Genomic DNA, 18,816 nt, shown 5'->3' on the forward strand with positions numbered 1-18,816 from the left:
CCCAGTTCTTATATGTACAAATAAATAAATCTTTTTAAAAGATAAGATAAAATAGATAATAGATCCTAGGTGCTCATATAGTTCTTGGAACAGAGCAAATATCCAGTAAATGGTATCATGACAAATAAGTACAATTAACGTTACCATAATCCAGCACAATGATTGGTAGTAATAGTGACATTGTCAATTATCATGCACACCACAAAAGCAAGAGTTTCTGCCAATTAAAAGAAAAACTAGGTAGAAAGTGAAACTGAGAGAGTAAAGAGAATCACAGTAAATGTAGTAAACAAGTATGAGTTTTGACTCATGTAAGATAATATACACCTTTTGAAAAATTAAGATGTAATATTTAATGAAGCACTAATTAATGAGGCACTAACTGGAGATTCTCATTGCCACTCCTAGGCAAAAAAAGCTAAATTATAGTTATGAAGTGTGTCATCTTGTTGGGGCATAGTCTTGGGGGAAGGCAAGTGATTCCTTCTTACCTCAAAGGACTCACGTATGGAATAGTATCTTGATAGCTCCTTGATTGTGATGGATGTTCATGTTGATAAAAGGAGAGGCTAATTGCAATGGCATCTCCCGACCATATCTGTGATGCCCACCAGCCAACAGGTGACAAAACTGCTTCACATTATTGGAAAGATGCAGCTGGACAACTGGAGATTGTATTGTTTCTAGATTATTTTTCCATTGCCATGTTACTTGCAGTATCTCCCAATGGATATGGACTTCCCTAACTTCAGCTGAGCTTAACCACATGAGTGTTTGGGTCAACCACTGTGAATGGGTACTATGTAAGCCAGTGTTTCTTAAACTTTAAAGTCTACACATTTCTAGGCGACCCTGTTAAAATGAAGATTCATATGGAAGTCTGAAATACTGTATTACTAATAAACTCCCAAAAAACACTGAAGTCACTAATCGTGAGACCAAACTTTGAGGTTTGTATGCTGCAGCTAAGCTTTAAGACACATCATGAGATTTTTGTGCCTCTCTTTGCCAGAAAGCCAGCATGGCTTAAAATTTGGGTTACTCCTTCAGCCTGGGTTCTAAAATTAAAAGTTATGTGGAGGAGAGTAACCATCACCAATGTTAAAATAAATGTAAAATATATGTTTGGGGATTATTTGTTACTGCAGGTTACCCATTACTGCAGGTAATAGGTCGATTAATGCTAGATTCATCGGTGAAGGAGCCCTCATAGAGGGCATTCCTGAAAAGAAAATGAGTCTGAATTTTGTTAATTCCAAGTGTCTTTAAACAAGTTCATTTGACATTTCTCTCTTCAATTCCCATATTTAGGTGATGGTTTGTATACTTGAAGGTCTCTTGGCAATCCAAACTTAGCCAAATGTTCTTGGATGAATAGAAATCAGAAAGTCTTATTTTCTGATATTTTGGAAAGTGCCTTAGAGAAAAATGACTGGCATTTGGTTATGGAGCAATGCACCCTCTCATAATTGAATAATATCTTCTGCTGGCTACTGAAGGTTTACCGTGACAGATATTTGGGAAGTAATTCTAAAACAAAGGAAAAATAAAATGGAGGCTTCCCATCAAAAGTAAGAAGTTCCCCCATCCTGTGGCAAAAATCATGAAATCTTCATTTTTATGTGAGTCTAGATTGCAAGTATGAGGTTGAGATGGTGACTATGCTGATCCCCAAATAAGCTTTGAAGCAACTTACTTGTGTAAGCATGTAAACTGCCTTAACAATAGGCACATACACTTTCCTCAAGGAAGCCTAAAAGGAAAACTCCCAGATCCTGTTTTTCTAAACCTACTGAAGGACATGCTCAAGAGAATATGATTTTGGCAGAAGAACAAATGTTGCCAACTTCATAGACAAACCATGGAATTTGTGTCATTTTATCTTAAGTAAACTTATTATTATAACCCTGCACTAAGCGTAGCTGTCTTACATTTCCACCATTCCCAGGTTTCTAGAAGAAAAAATATGCCAGTCGAGCAATATTTCATGAATTTAATTACCTAGGGAAATTTGCTAAATTGTGCTCTAACAATGGATGTTTTTCTTTTACTTGGTCTTTGAATTTTTTTGGTGAGTTTTTTAATTTGTTGGAGCAATATTACTACCTTGATAGAAAACAAATTCTTGAATGACGCCTTAAACAAAAAGTACTGATTTAATATTAATGTATTAATGATAAGCTCATTTGGTTTACGAATTTTAGCAACTGATCACTATCAGAGCCTTGTGTAATATTTCATTGCCAAACAAAAATGTATTGTTAACATTTCCCTTGCTCTCTGTTGCCAATTCTAGAATTTTGCAGCAGATTAATTACCTATCTGGCTAAGTAGCAATATTGCTAAGTGATTATTGACTGTGTATCACAGAACCTAAAAAAGTTACCCTTTCATTCTGAAATATAATTATCTGCATTTTTTAATGCTCAAACAAACCATATCTTTCAAGTGTTTGGGCAAGCTGTTAAACTTCCTTGTTAAGAACAGTTTTCAATTTGTGAATATAATCGTACACATCCTCTTAATGAGCAATTCATTTATATCCATGGATGTATTGCCTGTTCATCATCCAAAATTAACTGCATATCTACAGCAAATTTCTCCCCCCAATCTAAAGATGTTTTCTGTGTATCATATCATAAACTGAGAATGCCTATAGGCTACATAGCAGTAATTATCATCATCAAACAACATTCAGGAAAATCAAGGCTAGAAGTGTAGGACAATGGTGGTAAAGCTAGATGAGTGCCCTTATGATTAAGTATTTTATTTCAGAAATAATATTATAGTTAGCTCTAGATTGCATTTGTTTTTGTCTGTTTATTTAACTTTTGTTGGTCCGTTTCCTTAATTAGTACTCAGGGGCTTGATATGGGATAGCTTCTCAAGGGAATATGAAGGAGAATCCCAAGTATTCTGTGCATTCTGGATAATGACTCACCATTTGACTTTGAGCTAAAGTTCAAGCCAACACAATATTCTACATGGTCAAAATTACTGCTCCTCAGGAAAAAATAATATTTATTTACTTCTCTAGAGAGCTACAAATTTTAATTAATACTTCTAAAGATCTTTTGACCTCCTTAAACATGTACTAGCCTTTGTATAATGATCTCTATTTTTGGTTTGGTCACCTCTTCTAAATTACCTTTAAAATGACTTCCCTGGCAGATACTGCAGTAAGATGTTAGGTAAGTTAAAATTAACAGAGGACTATTCATTTATAATGTTAGACAACAGTACGTTGTGCATAAGGGAAAGGATGCCCTGTGATCTTCAACTAAGGCATAACAGAAACCAAAGAAATCCAACTATTTGAAAAGTGGCTATGACTATCTCCTTGGCATTTCTGTAAAGCCCTGGTCTCTATGACATGAATTTTATCATTACCAAATCAATAACAGAATAAGTAAATTCAATCTATTTTTAAATGCAGATAGCTAACGCTGTTAAATAAAAGCTGTCATTTTTACTCTGTAACTCATATATAACTGCTTCCCATAAGAATTTAAGAAAGGGAACAAATGTCTCATCCCCTAAGCCATGATATGGGCATTGTTTATGAAGCACATGCCTCAAAAATTAAATATCATTTTAAAAGGCTGTTTTCTCTGATATTATGCCTTCCTCATCTTTTTTTATGACAAAGGCTATATCTGTTTTCAATAATTTTCTCTTTTATCTATAGAACTCGCTTATCTACTTCATGTTTGATGTTCTTAAACAGTTGTTATCTTTTCACAGATATGGAAAACAATAAACTAATGTTACAAGCGAGACAGTTTTCATTCTACATCGAAGTATTTATGTAAGTGATACAAAAAGCAGAAAAAAAGCAGTTTCCTATCTCAAGTACCTGCAAATTACTAGTCCTACCCTGCAAGTTATGTATGTCATGATTTTCATTATACTTTTAAGTTTAATTTGAAATAAATATACAAAAAGTAAAGAAGTAAGGGAGATATATATGTGCTCACTGCCCAGAGTCAATGTTTTCTGGATAGCCCATGAGTCAGAAAAGTTTTTAGATCTTCAAAGGATTGGGAGGAAGCATATATGCCACAAATACTATAAATGGTACCAAAGTCTAATATACTTACAATTTGGCCGTTTCTTAATCTCTGACATACAGTAATATTATGTATGTTTTAAAAATTTATATAAATGATACCATTAAAGAGGCCATCTGTAGTTCTCTTTTTTTAACTACAATTTTTTTCAAATTATTGCTATTGGTATCTATAGATATAATTCATCCTTTTAAATTGTTGCAGAGCTAACATACCACTGAAAAATGGCAATTTATTGTCTAATCCTCTTGCTTAGAGACATTTATGTTGTGCTCTGCTGTGCTGGACACAAATATATCTACTGAAAATATATCTGAAATAGATGCCATAGACATCTCCTAGTACACATGCTCATGGTCTCCTCTACTGTGTATCAAAGGCAGTATTGCAGGCTATAAGGTGCACTCATCTTCAAGGTTGCTCAAGAATGTTCATGTTTTATTCAAAATAGCCTTGTTGATTGCATTTTCATCAGCAATGTACAATTGTTTTCATTTCCCTACATCTTTGACAATACTTGGTACTATCATTCCTGTGGGTCACATTGCATCTGAATATCATCCCCAAAAAATGCTATTTTTTTAATTTGTCAATTGTTTATTATTTTATAGGCATGTTGCTAATTACCAGTGTTCAGTTTACTCTCATCCCCAAATCCATCTTGGACTGTCCTGCTCTGTGATACCGGAGCTATGATCTATAACACTGGTCCTTTAATATCAGGCTTTGCTGGTTGATGCCACTGGAGGGAGTGCAAAACCATAGTTAAGGAAGGGATGATCCTTCCTCAACCCAGTGTGCTTGTCTTGTCCAGCCCATCAGGCAGCAAAGTGATAAATACAAGACCAGTTACATGTATTCACCTCAGTGGCCTATGTGACTTGATGCCAGCCTACCTGCGCCCTATGCCCAACCCTTCATCCATCCTATGGCCCACCTCCAGCCCTGGCTTCTGGCAAGTTTCTTACAATCAGCAGTTTTAGGAAAGAAGCCAGCCAAAGAATTCTAAGTTCTTAAATCCTTTCTTGCTCACCCTCCCTCAGTATGAAGCTAGTAGTTGCTTTCAGTGCCTCCCACATCTATCCTGTTACAGTGCCTGTTAGTTTCTTTCAAAACTTAACCACTTTTTTTTCCACAGAAAGCAGAAAAATAATTTATTCTAAAAGATGGAAGAAATGAGAAGATTCATCCTGAAAATAGACGTTGGTGTAATTCTGTTGGGACAGATCTGCCCTTTGAACATGCTCTCCTACCAACCGCTCCAGCGGAGTCTTACTGTCTTACAAGTTTTAAATATGTTGTTGATTCCCATGTTGTGAGCAGGCAGGAGCCATCTTCAAATCTTTAGATTCCCAGGAGAGGCATGGCTCAGAAGACTAGCACCTTCTGTGTTTGAAGAGTGCAGGGACATTTTATGGAGCCAGCATGTTTTAGATTAAGTAGGCAAAAATGATTCATCAGAGAATAAAAAAAAAAGGTGACAGGAAAAAAATACTGCATTGCAGAATAAGATATTCAAATGTGCTGTGAATGTTTAAGGCAGCTGAGGGCCAAAATGCGTGAGTCAAAGAAGTCAGTCTGGTTTTAGGTGGTTTTGCATCTAGAGGAATTCTCTCTGTGACCTCAATGGTTGACACTGGAGGGCGGGTCCGGATCTTCTTCTTCATGGCCAATGATACTTGAGATACTAGATGGTTTCATTTTTCAACTGTGGTCCAAAGAGAGGGTTGAGTTGGGCCAGAATTGCTATCAGCCAAAAGAGATAGCAGCAAACTGAACAGGTCACCAACATGGTGATGAAAACTCCCTGGTTGGGGCCCTTGGGGATGAACCAGGGCACCAACAACCCCCTGTAGGGACAGGATGGGCACAGTGCAGGTTTTCTAGGATCCAGCAGATGGGTAAAGGAGAATCTTGGAGCCCTCAGTGGGTTTCTCAGGCTTTTATTGAGCCGTTACATATAGAGCAGCAACCAGGTACACGGTAAGCAGGGGTCCCAGGGGGCCAGAGGAAGGCAGGCCTCCAAGCCCCCAGCAAGTCTTCACTCTGGGCTTCTCTTACCCCTTCTCTCTCCTGTCTCTCTCCTGCTTCTTCTTCTTCTCTTGGTGACTATCTCAATACTCCTCCCACGGCCCACAGAAGTAAACAAGACAGTTTGCACCAATGTAACAAACAAGATAGTTTGCACCAATGTAATAACTGCAGGTGCTCAATCAGGCAGGGCAATCCTATTGGTGGGAGGGCAGAAAAGCCTGAAAACCATTTACCCTACACCCACGAAGTCCCAGAACATGGTCATCACGATGAGAGGTATGGTGAGGACACTGTACGCCATGGTTGCCTCGGGAGCTGCCTGCCCCTGTCCTGCCACTCTACTTTGGTCCCACCTGGAAGTGTCAACACTGGCCATGTCAAAACTTAACTACTCTTTACTTATTTTTTCTTTACATTATATTTTCTTATATTAAAATTTTTCCACAGAAATTATTGGCATGATTGCTTCCTGAGTGGATCCTGATTGCACAATAAATGAGGTTGAACATATTTTATATATTTATTGGTCATTCAGCTTTCATCTCTGATTAATAAGTGGGTAGATGGGTAGGTAGGTAGGTAAGTAGATAGGAAGATGGATGGATAGATGATAGTCAAATTGGATTAAAGTATTTGATATAAAACCTAAAGCCATAAAATTCATAGACTAAAAAATAGGTAAAACCCTCCATGGCACTGGTTTCAGTGATGTCTTGGGGAGTCTATCCAAAAGCAAAAGAAACAAAAGCAAAAATAAATAAACGAGACTATATCAAACTAAATATCTTCTGCACAGTGAAACTAACACATAAAGACACCCTAAAGAATAGGAGAAAATATTTGTATATCTTACATCAGACAAGAGGCTAGTTAATATCCAAGATCTATAAAGAACTCAAAACTCAACAACAAAAAATACAAAAAACTCAGTCAAGAAATGAGCAGAGGATAGTTTCACTTATATGTGGACTTTCCCTCATATATGGAATATAAAAATAAATAAAGGAACAGATAAAACTAAACAATAAAAATAAAGCTAAAACAAACCTTATAAATCTAATTGTAGAATTGTGGCAACCAAAGGGGTTATAGGGGATGGGGTCCAATGAAATAGAACAAAGGATCAAACAAAGACAAATTGTAACACTTGAGAGCAGCCCTCAGACCTAAAACATTCAGAAAGGTGGGGGAAGGGAAGGGGAGACTAGGGAACAGTGGGGGAGGCGAGCATGGCCAAGTGTGGTGGAGGATTGTGGGCACTTTGGTGGTGGGAAAACTATGGTGACTGTACATGTAGGGAGAAATCATATATTGTGTAAAAATAAACAAGGATGTCTGAAAAATTAAAAAAGGAAAACATAAATAAATATTCTAAGCATAAAAAAAATAACAAGCAGAAGACCTAAATAGACACTGCTCAAAGAAGACATGTAGACGGCCAACAGGCACGTGAAAAAAAATATTCATCATTACTTTTCGACAGAGAAACACAAATCAAAACCGCAATAAGTTACCACCTCACACCCATGAGAGGAGCCTATATCAAAAGACCAGAAACAACAAGCATAGGTGAAGATGTGGAGAAAAAGGAACACTTGTACACTGTTGGTGGGAATGTAGACTGGTCCAGTCTCTGTGGAAAACAGTACAGAGACTTCTCCAAATATTAAAAATAGATCTATCATATGAGTTAACACTTTCATTCTTAGGTATCTATCCCAGGAATACAAAAACACTAACTAGAAAGGGATATATGCACTGTATGTTCATTGAAGCACTATTGACAATAGCCAAGTTATGGAAACAACCTAAGTGCCCAAGGATAGATGAGTGGACTAAGAAGATAGGAGATAGGGTCTCCCCGGTGGTGCAGCGATTGAGCACTGGGTTGCGAGGCTGCCCCCAGCCTCTGCAGCATCAGTTCGATCCCCAGCCGCTGGATGAGGGTCCCACATGAGGAGAGGACGACCTCTCCTGCCGCCCACTGCTCCCCTCAGCAGTGTACTTCATCAGTCTGCCTGCTCTGTTCTCCGCTCTGACTCTGGTGAATGCTCTCACCCTCTCACGCTTCTGGCTGTATCCAGTGCTTGTGTAAATAAATAAATATTAAAAAAAAAAAAAAGATGTGAGATACACTCACACACACATAAAATGGAGTCTATTACTAATATATATATATATATATATACAATATGTATATATCTATGTAATGAAATATTGCCATAATATATATGATGAAATCTTGCCATTTATGACAACATGCATGGAACTGGATAGGATAATGTTACACAAAATAAGTCAGAAGGAGAAGACAAATACCAAATGCTTTCACTCATATGTGGAATATAAAAAAATAAAGGAACAGATAAAACTAAACAATAAAAATAAAGCTAAAACAAACCTTATAAATCTAATTGTAAAATTGTGGCAACCAAAGGGGTGACAGGGGATGGGGTCCAATGAACTATGGTGGAAGAGTTGGGGTGCTTTGGTGGTAGGTGTGGTATGGTAACATACATCAGAAGATGTGAACCTGTATGCCTAAATCATATAGTGTTGTGAACCAATACTATAAATTATAAAAATATAATACAATTAAAAAATACCTAAAGCAAATATGGCAAAATGAAATGGAATTTACTGACTACTGGGGAATATTCTTGCTAGCATCTTCTCTGAAAAGAAAAGTTTTATCTAGAAAAGAAGTTTAGTAGTAGCATTGAGAGAACTTACGTGGAAGCAAGTCAAGTAAAACCTTCCTTACATTTCATTTTATAATCAGATCAATTCAGACATTAACTGATTTAATCACTCGTGTCAGCTTTTAGGTGAAAACCTCTGAAATTTAATTTACCTGTGCATTAACGGAGTGCTGGTTGCTGTGTCATTGACTGTGCTTCCATGACCAAAGATATGAAAAAGGATATTTCCTTTTTCTTTTCTTACTCATAAGTCTACCTAAATTCATGTATAAAAGTAACTAAAGATTTCTAGGATGACTATACAGAAAAAAAAATAGAAATAGAAATCATCTACAGTTTCACTAATAATAGAAAAAGAAAATTAAAATATTATTTCTATCCATATCAAATTGTTACAGTTTTTTGGTTTGAATTTTTTAGCAAGTAAGGATAAGAGGGTATTTTAGTATGGCTTGGGTTCAGGGAAAGGGAACTCTCAGGTTGGTAATTGGGCAATATTTACAAAAAGTCTTTAAAAATTTCCACATTTTATCTTGATTTTAAAGAAAGTATCAGATCTGTGGTAAGGACAGTAATAAAAGGAGGCTGATTTTGCATTATGTATAGTGGCAAAAATAAAGTTAATGAATGAGAAGATATTTGTTAAATTATAATACATTAATATAACAAAATATTACCTAAACACTTAAAATCATGTAGATGATCTGACAAGAAATAATTTTCCTAAGTCATTGTAAAGTTTAAAAATCATATGCATATTGTAATCTTAATATGAGACAACTACATATACCTAATAATACGTATATACAAATGATAACTTTTACCTCTATGCCAGGCATGTAATAAATTTAATCCTTAATAAACAATATTCTAAAAAAACATTATTGTCATCATTTTACAGTTGGAGAAGCCAAAGCATAGGAAGGTCCAGTAATGTGTTTAATATTAGACAGTAAGTGGTTAAGCTGGACACACACACATACAAATTTATGCCAGAAAACAGCATATTAGTTGTATTTCTAAGTAGAGGAAATACAGGTCATTTTTGTTTTCACATTTGTGCAAGTTTTGTATTCTTCAAATTTCCCAAAATGAGAAGTTATTAATAAATCCAATAATTTATGTAACTATAAAGATGAATATTAATGTTTCTGTGAGAGCTGAAGGGAAAAAAATCTATTTAATTATAAGTAATGCAAAGCCTTATTAATTCTCTTCGCATATACTATTTGTGCCAAATTCTGGACACTTAACCCAGACTCTGCATTGATTTATATATTACTCTGCATATTGTTTCTGTGAAAACAAAAAAAAATAAATATTAAGTCATTCCAATGTAGCAGTCTTATTCACACTGTCAGTTACTTTGGATACTGAGGGGATATTTCTCACCCCTCACACCCTAAAAATAACTGATGTCAGGCTACAGCTCTGCCTGCATTTACTCATTACCCTTAGCCAGAAAGCAATAGGTTCTGTAAGGAAAAATATTGCCCCATTAAACAAAGTGTCATCATTGAGGAGCAATCATTCTTTTTTATTTTTCCGGTGAGGTTATCTTAATAACTCACTCATAGCAGTTATCTCCCAGGAAACATCTAGTTCATAGAGTAAGACTGTTAAACAATAAGAATCTGGTACAAATAGCACAGGATGAATGTGTCCACCCATGAAGGGTCCATACTTACTAAAAATTTACCCAAGTCAAAGACCACCGCAAGCTACTGCCCACTGTTGGTGGAAAATGATTTATTCTTGCTTTTATTAGGACTTTTACTCCTTCATATGCAGCTTGTCACTTTAGAAGCTATCATTCATCACACCAAAGGAAGCCAAATAAAACCTAATTGGCAAACCCAAGTTTAATTTGTGAGACTGGAGTTTTGTGAGAAATAATGAGTAATTGGCATTTTAAAGAATCATCATTTTAATATGACTGGACTATAATTTCCTAATGAGGTAAGGGAATCCATTGTGTTGCCTTTCCTCCAACATGGGGTTGGCCAGAAAACTTCCAAAGAGAGTTACAATGAAATATTTGCAAAACAGATAATAGCAAAAATAGACTGTTGCTATGGGGACTCCACACACACACACACATGCATAGGTGCTCACAGGGTGGAATGTTACTATATTCTTGTTCTTACATTTAATTGCTTTCTGTTCAGCTGGAATTGGTCTTATAAAATAAGACACAGTTATCACTGAGGTCAAATGTGTATCATTCAGTGTGGAGTAAAAAAGAAAATGCTATTGGGAACATTTATCAAAACTTGGCACTTGACAAACACTGAGCATGGGGCTGTGTATAGTTTGAAATAGTGTATACTGGCAACCAGTGCTTTATTTTTCCAATTATTTTTTTAGAGTGCTATGGTTTTATTAACAACGTGCACAGCTGTCTATTCGCTTTCTTTACTGCTCAGTCTGGCATCAGGATTGGTGGCTCCTAGGGCCAGCGGGGCTGCTGTTTCGACAATGGCTTTGGGATTGTTGGAGGAAATATCGCGAGCAATCTCAGCATGCTGTGATTTAGTGCACATTAGCAGCACTGCAAGCTCCTTGACTGGTATAGGAACTTCTGGAAGCTACTGGGCAGTATGTGCTTTGTTTTGTGGTTCCCTTTACAAATATTGGTTGTTAAGAGCTGACCCCTGCAATTCTGCATATTCTGTTATCAATGCCTCTGGGTTTCTGCCAGTGAGGCCTAATTTTGATTATCAGTCTGACTTGATGCTGGATGAACTTTTTGATCCTCTCTTCAGTGATCTTGAACTTCATGAGGGGGCTGAGGTAGCCATGTGGTGGAGGAGGTGAGGGCTGTCACCTCCATAGGCTATGCCCAAGATGAAAGGTGAAGGTGATGTGTCAGTACTTTAAAAATCACTATATTTTGTTTCTGTTTTTGTTTTTTTTTTCAGTTCACAACTAATTTTCATTAATGAACTCATTTCAAGAAAGGAATGGATGTCATGCAAAGGAAAATACCCAGTTGCTACTTGATTACCTGTTTGAAGTAGTTTTTATATTTTCCAAAGTGGGGTTGTTTTCATTTTCTCATAGATGTTAAGATTAAGGTCTGCTATTCAGCAATCAAAAAAGATAAACTCATGCCATTCGCAGCAACATGCATGGGAGCTAGAAGGAATTATGCTCAGTGAAATAAGCCAGAAGGACAAAGAAAAAATATTGGATGGTTTCACTTATAACAGGAATATAGGAGAACCAAATAAGACATCGGTGTAAAAAAATAATAACAGTACAAAACACAACAAAGCAAAACCAGACAATTATAAATTAGAGACATCCTGCAGGGGAGGAGGAGGGAGAGGGATCAGAGGGAGGGAGGGAGGAGCACAGGGGACTGAGGTGATGGTGCACGGGTGCCTTGGGGAAGGAAACTCTATGGGGACTACATCTGGTTGAGGGGGGGAAGCAAATATTGTTTAAAAATGAGCAATGATGTAAAAAATAAAAAAAAAGATTAAGGTTTGCTGTAGTTATCACAGTGTATCCATATCTGTCCCTGTGTAACAAATCATTCCCAAATTTACTGTCTTAAGATGACAAAATTTTTATGTTTCTGTAGTTCAGATGTAGCTTATCTGCATCCCCCTCTTCAGTCTCCCACATGCTGCAATCAGATGTAGGGGAGGCTGCGATCACAGCTGTGCCCATCTGGGGAAGAAACTACTTCCAAGCTCGTGAGTGTGGGTGATGGCAGGAATTAATTCCTGGGGCCTGTTGGGCTTCTCTACCTTCCTGGCGTTAAGCCAAAGACCACCCTTGCTTTCATGCTTTCTTTTTCTGTCTTGATATATGTTTCTTTTTTATTATTTTTTTTAATTTTATATATTTTTACATCATTTTTCATTTTTGCACAATGTATGCATTTTCATCTTGGTTATAGTCCCCATACAATTCCCACCCCCCTTTGTTTTGATCCTACACCCTCCTCTCCCTGCCCGGTAGTGTGTCTCTGGTTTATAGTTGCTTGTTGAATTTGATTTTTACTTTATTATAATTATTGCCTCTTCCCTGGTCACTTGCTTTGTCAAAGTGACAATGCCAGGAAAACAGAGTCTTCCAACAAAAGAACACATTCTACCAAGAGAGCAGTCAGAGTCTGGGGCAATTTAATCATGAAGTGACTGACATGTATCCCATTTTATGTACTCTAGCTTCCAGACACAAATCACAAGGTACAGTCTATACTCAAAATAGGGAATCCCATAAAAGCATAAATAGTATGCAAAACCCTGTCTACTACATACAGTTATGAATTATGAATTAAATCATGCTCAGATTGAAAAGTATTGTAAACCAAATCCTTATTTCCCTTTTTTTTCTATTTCCATAGTTAAGTATTTTTTGTCAAAAGCATACAATGATTCTAAGGGGTTAAACGAGAGAAAGAGGGGCAAGATTGTTCTTACCTTTGAATTTACAGTTCCAAGATAAGAGGACAATAAAGCATGGCATTGCTTAAAGGAATGTTTGCCTTTAAAGTGATGCCTAGAAGTCAGCTGACTTTTATAACTGCTTCTCTCTGCCCAACTAAGAGAATTCATCACTGGTTCACCAGCTGTAGCACTGGGACTGGTGCCCATGGCTGCTCCCCCATAGTTGCTTCTCCAACTCAGCAGCACTTTCCATGTCCCAGTATGAAGGAGACCACCCCATCCTCACATGGCTGAGAGGGGAGAAAGGCAGGATATGGGGTACAGTCTTTCTATGCCCAGTCCTGGAGGGCTTTTATCTCTTCTCCAGATGGGAGAAAAGGCTCCTTGTTGATTCTTTTTCCAGTCTACTGCTGATGGTTGAATTTTTTTTTTTAATTTTATTTTACATCATTGTTCATTTTTGTATAATGTTTGATTTCTCCCCTCAGGTATAGTCCCCACAAAATTCCCACCCCTAAATCTTATTATAACATTTTTTCACAAACATGGAACTCAATATTCCCAATCAAGGGATTGGTTTTGGAATTCAAAACTGCAATAGACAGCTTTGGTTTTCTCTTTATTGTATCTGCTTTGGGTTAAAAAAAAAGGGACTTTAACTTATTTCTTTGTTCTAAGATTTATGGGCCAGCCTTCAAAGGTCAATCAATAGGCAAGGAAAGAAGAAAAAAGAAATGGGTTCAGGGAATCATCTAGTTATTAATTATATTGATCAAAGTATTAATCTAACACATAGGTCTGGCTTTGAGACATGAAGATCATTTGGAGGAGATAGAGTATTTTTTAAATTATTTTTAAATATAAGGGCATATTTTTTATTATATTCACTCATTCACTCAAGAACTCTCCTAGACACTGGGGATGCAGTAGCAACAAAACATACAAGGTCCAATGACAATAAAAAAAATCATTCATGACAATAAACAAAAATCATTTATAATACATCAATTAGTGATTAAATTTTATGAAGAAAAATAAAGGGCCAAGGGAAGACAATTGTAGGATTTTGTTTGCTGTTATTGCTGGAGGGAAGGAGTGTTGAACAGATATTCAATAATCTTAAATAGTATGAGGAGGAAAGGAATCTCAGTGAAGATAACAACTGAGCAGAGATCTGAAGGAAAGAAGGTAGGGCGTGATAGAATATTCTGGAGTGGAGTCATATATGTATCCTTCAATTAGTATAACATTTTAAAGATTCATCCATGTTGCGGCATGATTCAGAGTTCTGATTTACATTTTTAGAAGACCATTCTTATTGCTATGTCATAATTTCATAAAAAGGATACAAAGGTGGAAACAGAAAGAACAGTGAAGATGGTGGAGGTTTCATTCAGGATGACAGAGAAATGCAGAGAAGGGACCAGATTCATGGGGAAGGGAGGAGACTTGGATGACCACAGTAATGTACCCAGGCCAGTCTGAAGACAAAGTTTTGACTGAGCTACCCAGCAGCAAAAACCAATCATCTCGAAGCATCTTCTAAAAGTGAAGAAGCAAATACTGATTAGAAATTTTCTAATGTTAGCTGTGAGAAATTCACTTTGGAAAAAGTGTAGAATACAAAGATGATACTGCCTTGTAGGATAATACACAATTGAATGTTTAGTTCAGGGTTTGCTTAAAATGCCACTTTCGCTTCTTTGTTTAGACAGGATTTATGGTACAAATGTCTCTCTGCTAACTTTGCAACAAACATTCACTATGTCAACCAGGTGTCCAGCATTTTGCCAAGCATTGTCAGTGGATAAAAATGGTAAGACATGATTCTGCTTTTTAATCTAAATTGTAGTATAAGTTATGGACACATGGGACAATGGAGAAATAATTTAAGGCCAATTAAAAATTAAATCCAGAGCACTAAATTTTAAATCTGCTGGTTTCTAGCAAAGTGTCATTAAAATACTATTGTGTTGCAATTAGTAGTTAGTTTCATTCAAAGTAAATCCGCTGTGACAGACTGTATTTTCCAAGGATAACAGGAATAATATTTCCTATCCTACATCCTCTTCCAGAATCATTTTATATACTTTTTTTTTTTTTTTTTGGTGGGACCCTTGCTGGCGGCCGGGGAACGAACCTGCGCTGCAGAGGCTGCGGGCAGCTTCGCAGCCCAGCACCCAACCACTGCACCACCAGAGGAGGCCCCATTTTATATACTTTTTATTATTTAAAAAAATTAGATCTTAAAAAAGTAAAATAAAAGATTTATTTTTGCATACAAGAGTTGGGGTGTAGGCCAGAAGTATGGGGGACAGGGGAGTGACAGTATTCACCAGAGACAGAGTGAGGAACAGAATAGACAGATCGACGGAAATACACTGCTGAGGGGAGTAGTGGGCAAATCAGGAGAGGTCTCCTGCACCATGTGGGTAGCTCCCTGGCCAGGGGATCAAACTGGTGCTGCAGTGACTGCTGATAGCTTCACAGTACTGAAACTTAATCCTTTGCACCACCAGGGAGGCCCCTTATTTATTTTTAATTGAGGTAATATTGGGATACCCTTATCACTACTACCACTACAGTGCACCCACCACCCACCCACCCATATTTCACCACCATAGTCCATTGTGCTTCTCTTCCTCTTTGTTTTTGCCCTCCCCCACCCCCTTCCTTGTTTGGTGTGTCAGTTCTGTAGTCAGCTATAAAGGGTTAGTTTTTAAGCTTGTATTTATTTTATTTATTTGTTTATGCATACAAGAGCTGGGGTATGGGCCTGAGGTGTGGGGGATGAGAGAATTCACCAGAGACAGAGTGGGGAGCAGAACAGGCAGACTGACCAAAATATACTGCTGAAGGGAGCAGAGGGCGAGTCAGGAAGGGTCTGCTGAGCCATGTGGGTAGCTCTCTGGCCAGGGATCGAACTCATGCTGCAGAGGCTGCAGAAGCCCCATAGGTTGCGTCTTAATCCCTTGCACCACCAGGGAGGCCCCTTTAAGCTTCTTTTTATCTGACTCCTAATTTTGTTACTTTATATTCCACATATTAGTGACATATTAATGACATAATAGTATTATAAAGTATTACACCTATTTTGTTACTTTATATTCCACATATTAGTGACACCATTTGGTATTTGTTTTTATTCTTCAGACTTACTTCATTTAGCATTATCCCTTGCAACTCCATCCAGGTTGCCTCAAATGGCATGAGTTCATCTTTTTTTATTATTGAGCATAATTGTGTATGCATACCACATCTTCTTGATCCACTCACTCTTTCAGAATCTTGCTACTATCAAGAGGTAGCATTTGTGTTCCTACCCCCATTGAAATGAGGTGGGCTTTTGAAACTCTCTCAACCAATAGAGTAGGGAATATTGACGTAGATTAGCTTATTATGTGACTTCTGAGGCAAGATCATAAAAGTGCCATGTATTTTTGCCTTGTGTTCTTGGAAAGTTTGTTCTTGGAAATCAATCATCATCTGTGAGCAAGCATAATCAGCCTCTGGATGGGACCACATGTAAAGGAACCAAGGTCCCCAAACTTCTGGGCAATATCCCACATCAGCTTGCCAGCCACAGCCATGTGAGTCAGCCATCTTAGAAGTGAACCCTCCAAAACAGCCCACTGAACCACCTCTACTGACTCTGAGTAGACTTTTGCTATCAAGCCATGTCCAAATGACAATTTGTAAGTAAAATAAATGTTGTTTTAAGCCACTAAGTTTTAGCTGGTTTGAAGCTCAGCAATAGAAACTGGAATATTTTATAATACTAGCACTTTCACTTGTATTCAGCTAGGCATTCTTAAATAGGAGAAACCAGGGAAGTGAACATAACCTGCAATCTGTCTTAATTAGACAGAATTGCACAAGAGTCATTGTTACCAATGTGCCATTTATACAAATAAAATGATTTTCTAAATACTGTGCAGCAAAATGAGTTTGCAGATGCAGAAAATACTTCTCTGTAGTTTTGTGAAGATTTGAGTAAACCCAGTGGGAGTAGGTCTTGAATGTTAACAACACCCATTCAATTGAACAAAGGGAATAGATTTTTCATAGCATAGGGTTTAAAGAAGGGGGAGATGAATAAGTTGGTAAAGCCAGGGGAGTGTCCTAAAGGAGGTAAAACTTGGGCTACATCTTGAAGAAAGGACTGCATATGGACAGGCAAAGTGGATTACCTAAGGGAAATTCTATGCACAGATGCCACATGCTAGGATGAAGGCTCAGAGTCTTTTTCGGACTGACTTATCTGGAAGAGAGGAGAGACCTTAAGGAGTGAATGAAAAGATGTGGACAGATCGCTTACAAAGCTAAAATGTAAAGGCTTTTAGTACTGGTTTTAAATCTGGATGACAGTTCCCGTAATTGCTGTCAATTTGTCTGTTGTATATATGTGAATTAATGAGGAATCCAAATAAATCTCCTTTTCATGGATTTTTTCTCTTTCTGCTTCTGAGATACACAACAGCACACTTTATATCCTAAGTTAACTATTTTTTTAACCCATCTCAAAATTTGAAAAACACATGTATATATCTCTAAAGTAAATTCAGTATTTCTGTAACAGGAAGGAACTAATTAAGTTCTCAGTTGTCTGAGTTTTCTTTATTAATCCTAATAGCTTGATTAAACATCACTGCCAATGGCACACATCAGCTGATAGTTTCCAAACTGAAGAAGTCAAGCCCCAGTTTTGGTAACCTACCTGAGTTCCTTCTCATCCCCATTTGGAATCCTATTCCTTGTATCCAGGTTAGACCTTCCTTCTCATGCTTCAGTATTCACACATTTGTATATTTACCCAGTTACTGACATGTTTTGTGTATTCCCCAGTCTCTAATGTCTGTGAGCAAAGGCCTGAAACAATGATGTGTTTGAACAGATATCAATTACCAAATTCTTTTACAAATGGCTCTTCTCTTACTATTCAAATTCTGAACCTAATAAAATCAACATGTTGCAGGGCAAAATATAACTTAGATAAATCTGAGTTGGAGGACACAGTTTATATCTATGGACAACTGTGTTTCTCCAAACTGAATTCCAGGATACAACAGATGCACCCTGTGTTAGACCAGAAGCATTTCTTTGATACATATTGTATCACATCCCAATTTGGCAGAGCTCTCTCTGGAGGAGCAGAATGGAGTGTGCTCCCAGCTCCTGAGAGCAGAGGGAGCAGAAGGACTAGAGCTACACATGCCCGCTTTTCTCCCCAGACTCCCAGAGTGAGAGTGCAGAGAAAAGTCGGAAGTCTTACTTCTAGAGACTTGTTTGCACATAAAACGGAAATAGGCAAATTATAACTCATAGAACCAAATTTGGCCCATCCCGTGTTTTTGTGCAGCCCACAAACTAAGAAGTTTTTACGTTTCTTAGTGGTTGAAAAAATTAAAAAAGAATAATATTTTGTGACACATAAACATTAAATGGCATTTAAAGTTCAGTGTCTATAAAAGAGTTTTGTTGGAACACAGCCATGGCCATTTGTTTACAAGGTCTGCGGCTGCTGTCACACTGTGGTGGCAGAGCTCAGTTGTCATAACAGAGATTGTATGGTGCAGAAAGCCTAAAATATTTGCTATTTGGTCTTTC

At 37.3% G+C, this 18,816-nt stretch overlaps 1 protein-coding gene and 1 pseudogene across 1 annotated transcript; both read right to left on the bottom strand.

Annotated features, from left to right (window-relative positions):
- Window positions 1–5,745: 5,745 nt before the first annotated feature.
- LOC119253360 (V-type proton ATPase subunit e 1-like) lies at window positions 5,746–6,405 on the bottom strand. Its single transcript, XM_037520923.2, has 2 exons — window positions 6,338–6,405; window positions 5,746–5,920 (listed from the first exon to the last, which is right to left on the bottom strand). Exons 1-2 carry the CDS (start codon window positions 6,403–6,405, stop codon window positions 5,758–5,760), a joined length of 231 nt encoding a protein of 76 aa, XP_037376820.1. The 3' UTR covers window positions 5,746–5,757.
- A 4,803-nt stretch (window positions 6,406–11,208) lies between these two features.
- LOC119251457 (60S ribosomal protein L32-like) lies at window positions 11,209–13,416 on the bottom strand (annotated as a pseudogene).
- Between the last annotated feature and the right edge of the window lie 5,400 nt (window positions 13,417–18,816).

The sequence above is a fragment of the Talpa occidentalis genome, unplaced genomic scaffold (assembly GCF_014898055.3).
Source record: "Talpa occidentalis isolate TD23 unplaced genomic scaffold, MPIMG_talOcc4v2.1 talOcc4.2, whole genome shotgun sequence".
Classification (NCBI taxonomy): domain Eukaryota; kingdom Metazoa; phylum Chordata; class Mammalia; order Eulipotyphla; family Talpidae; genus Talpa; species Talpa occidentalis.

Coding starts and splice junctions, on each gene's coding strand:
- LOC119253360 (XM_037520923.2), bottom strand. CDS start 6,405: ATGGCGTACAGTGTCCTCACCATACCTCTCATCGTGATGACCATGTTC. Junction 5,921..6,337: donor TGGGACTTCGTGGGTGTAGG/GTAAATGGTTTT, acceptor CTGTCCCTACAG/GGGGTTGTTGGTGCCCTGGT.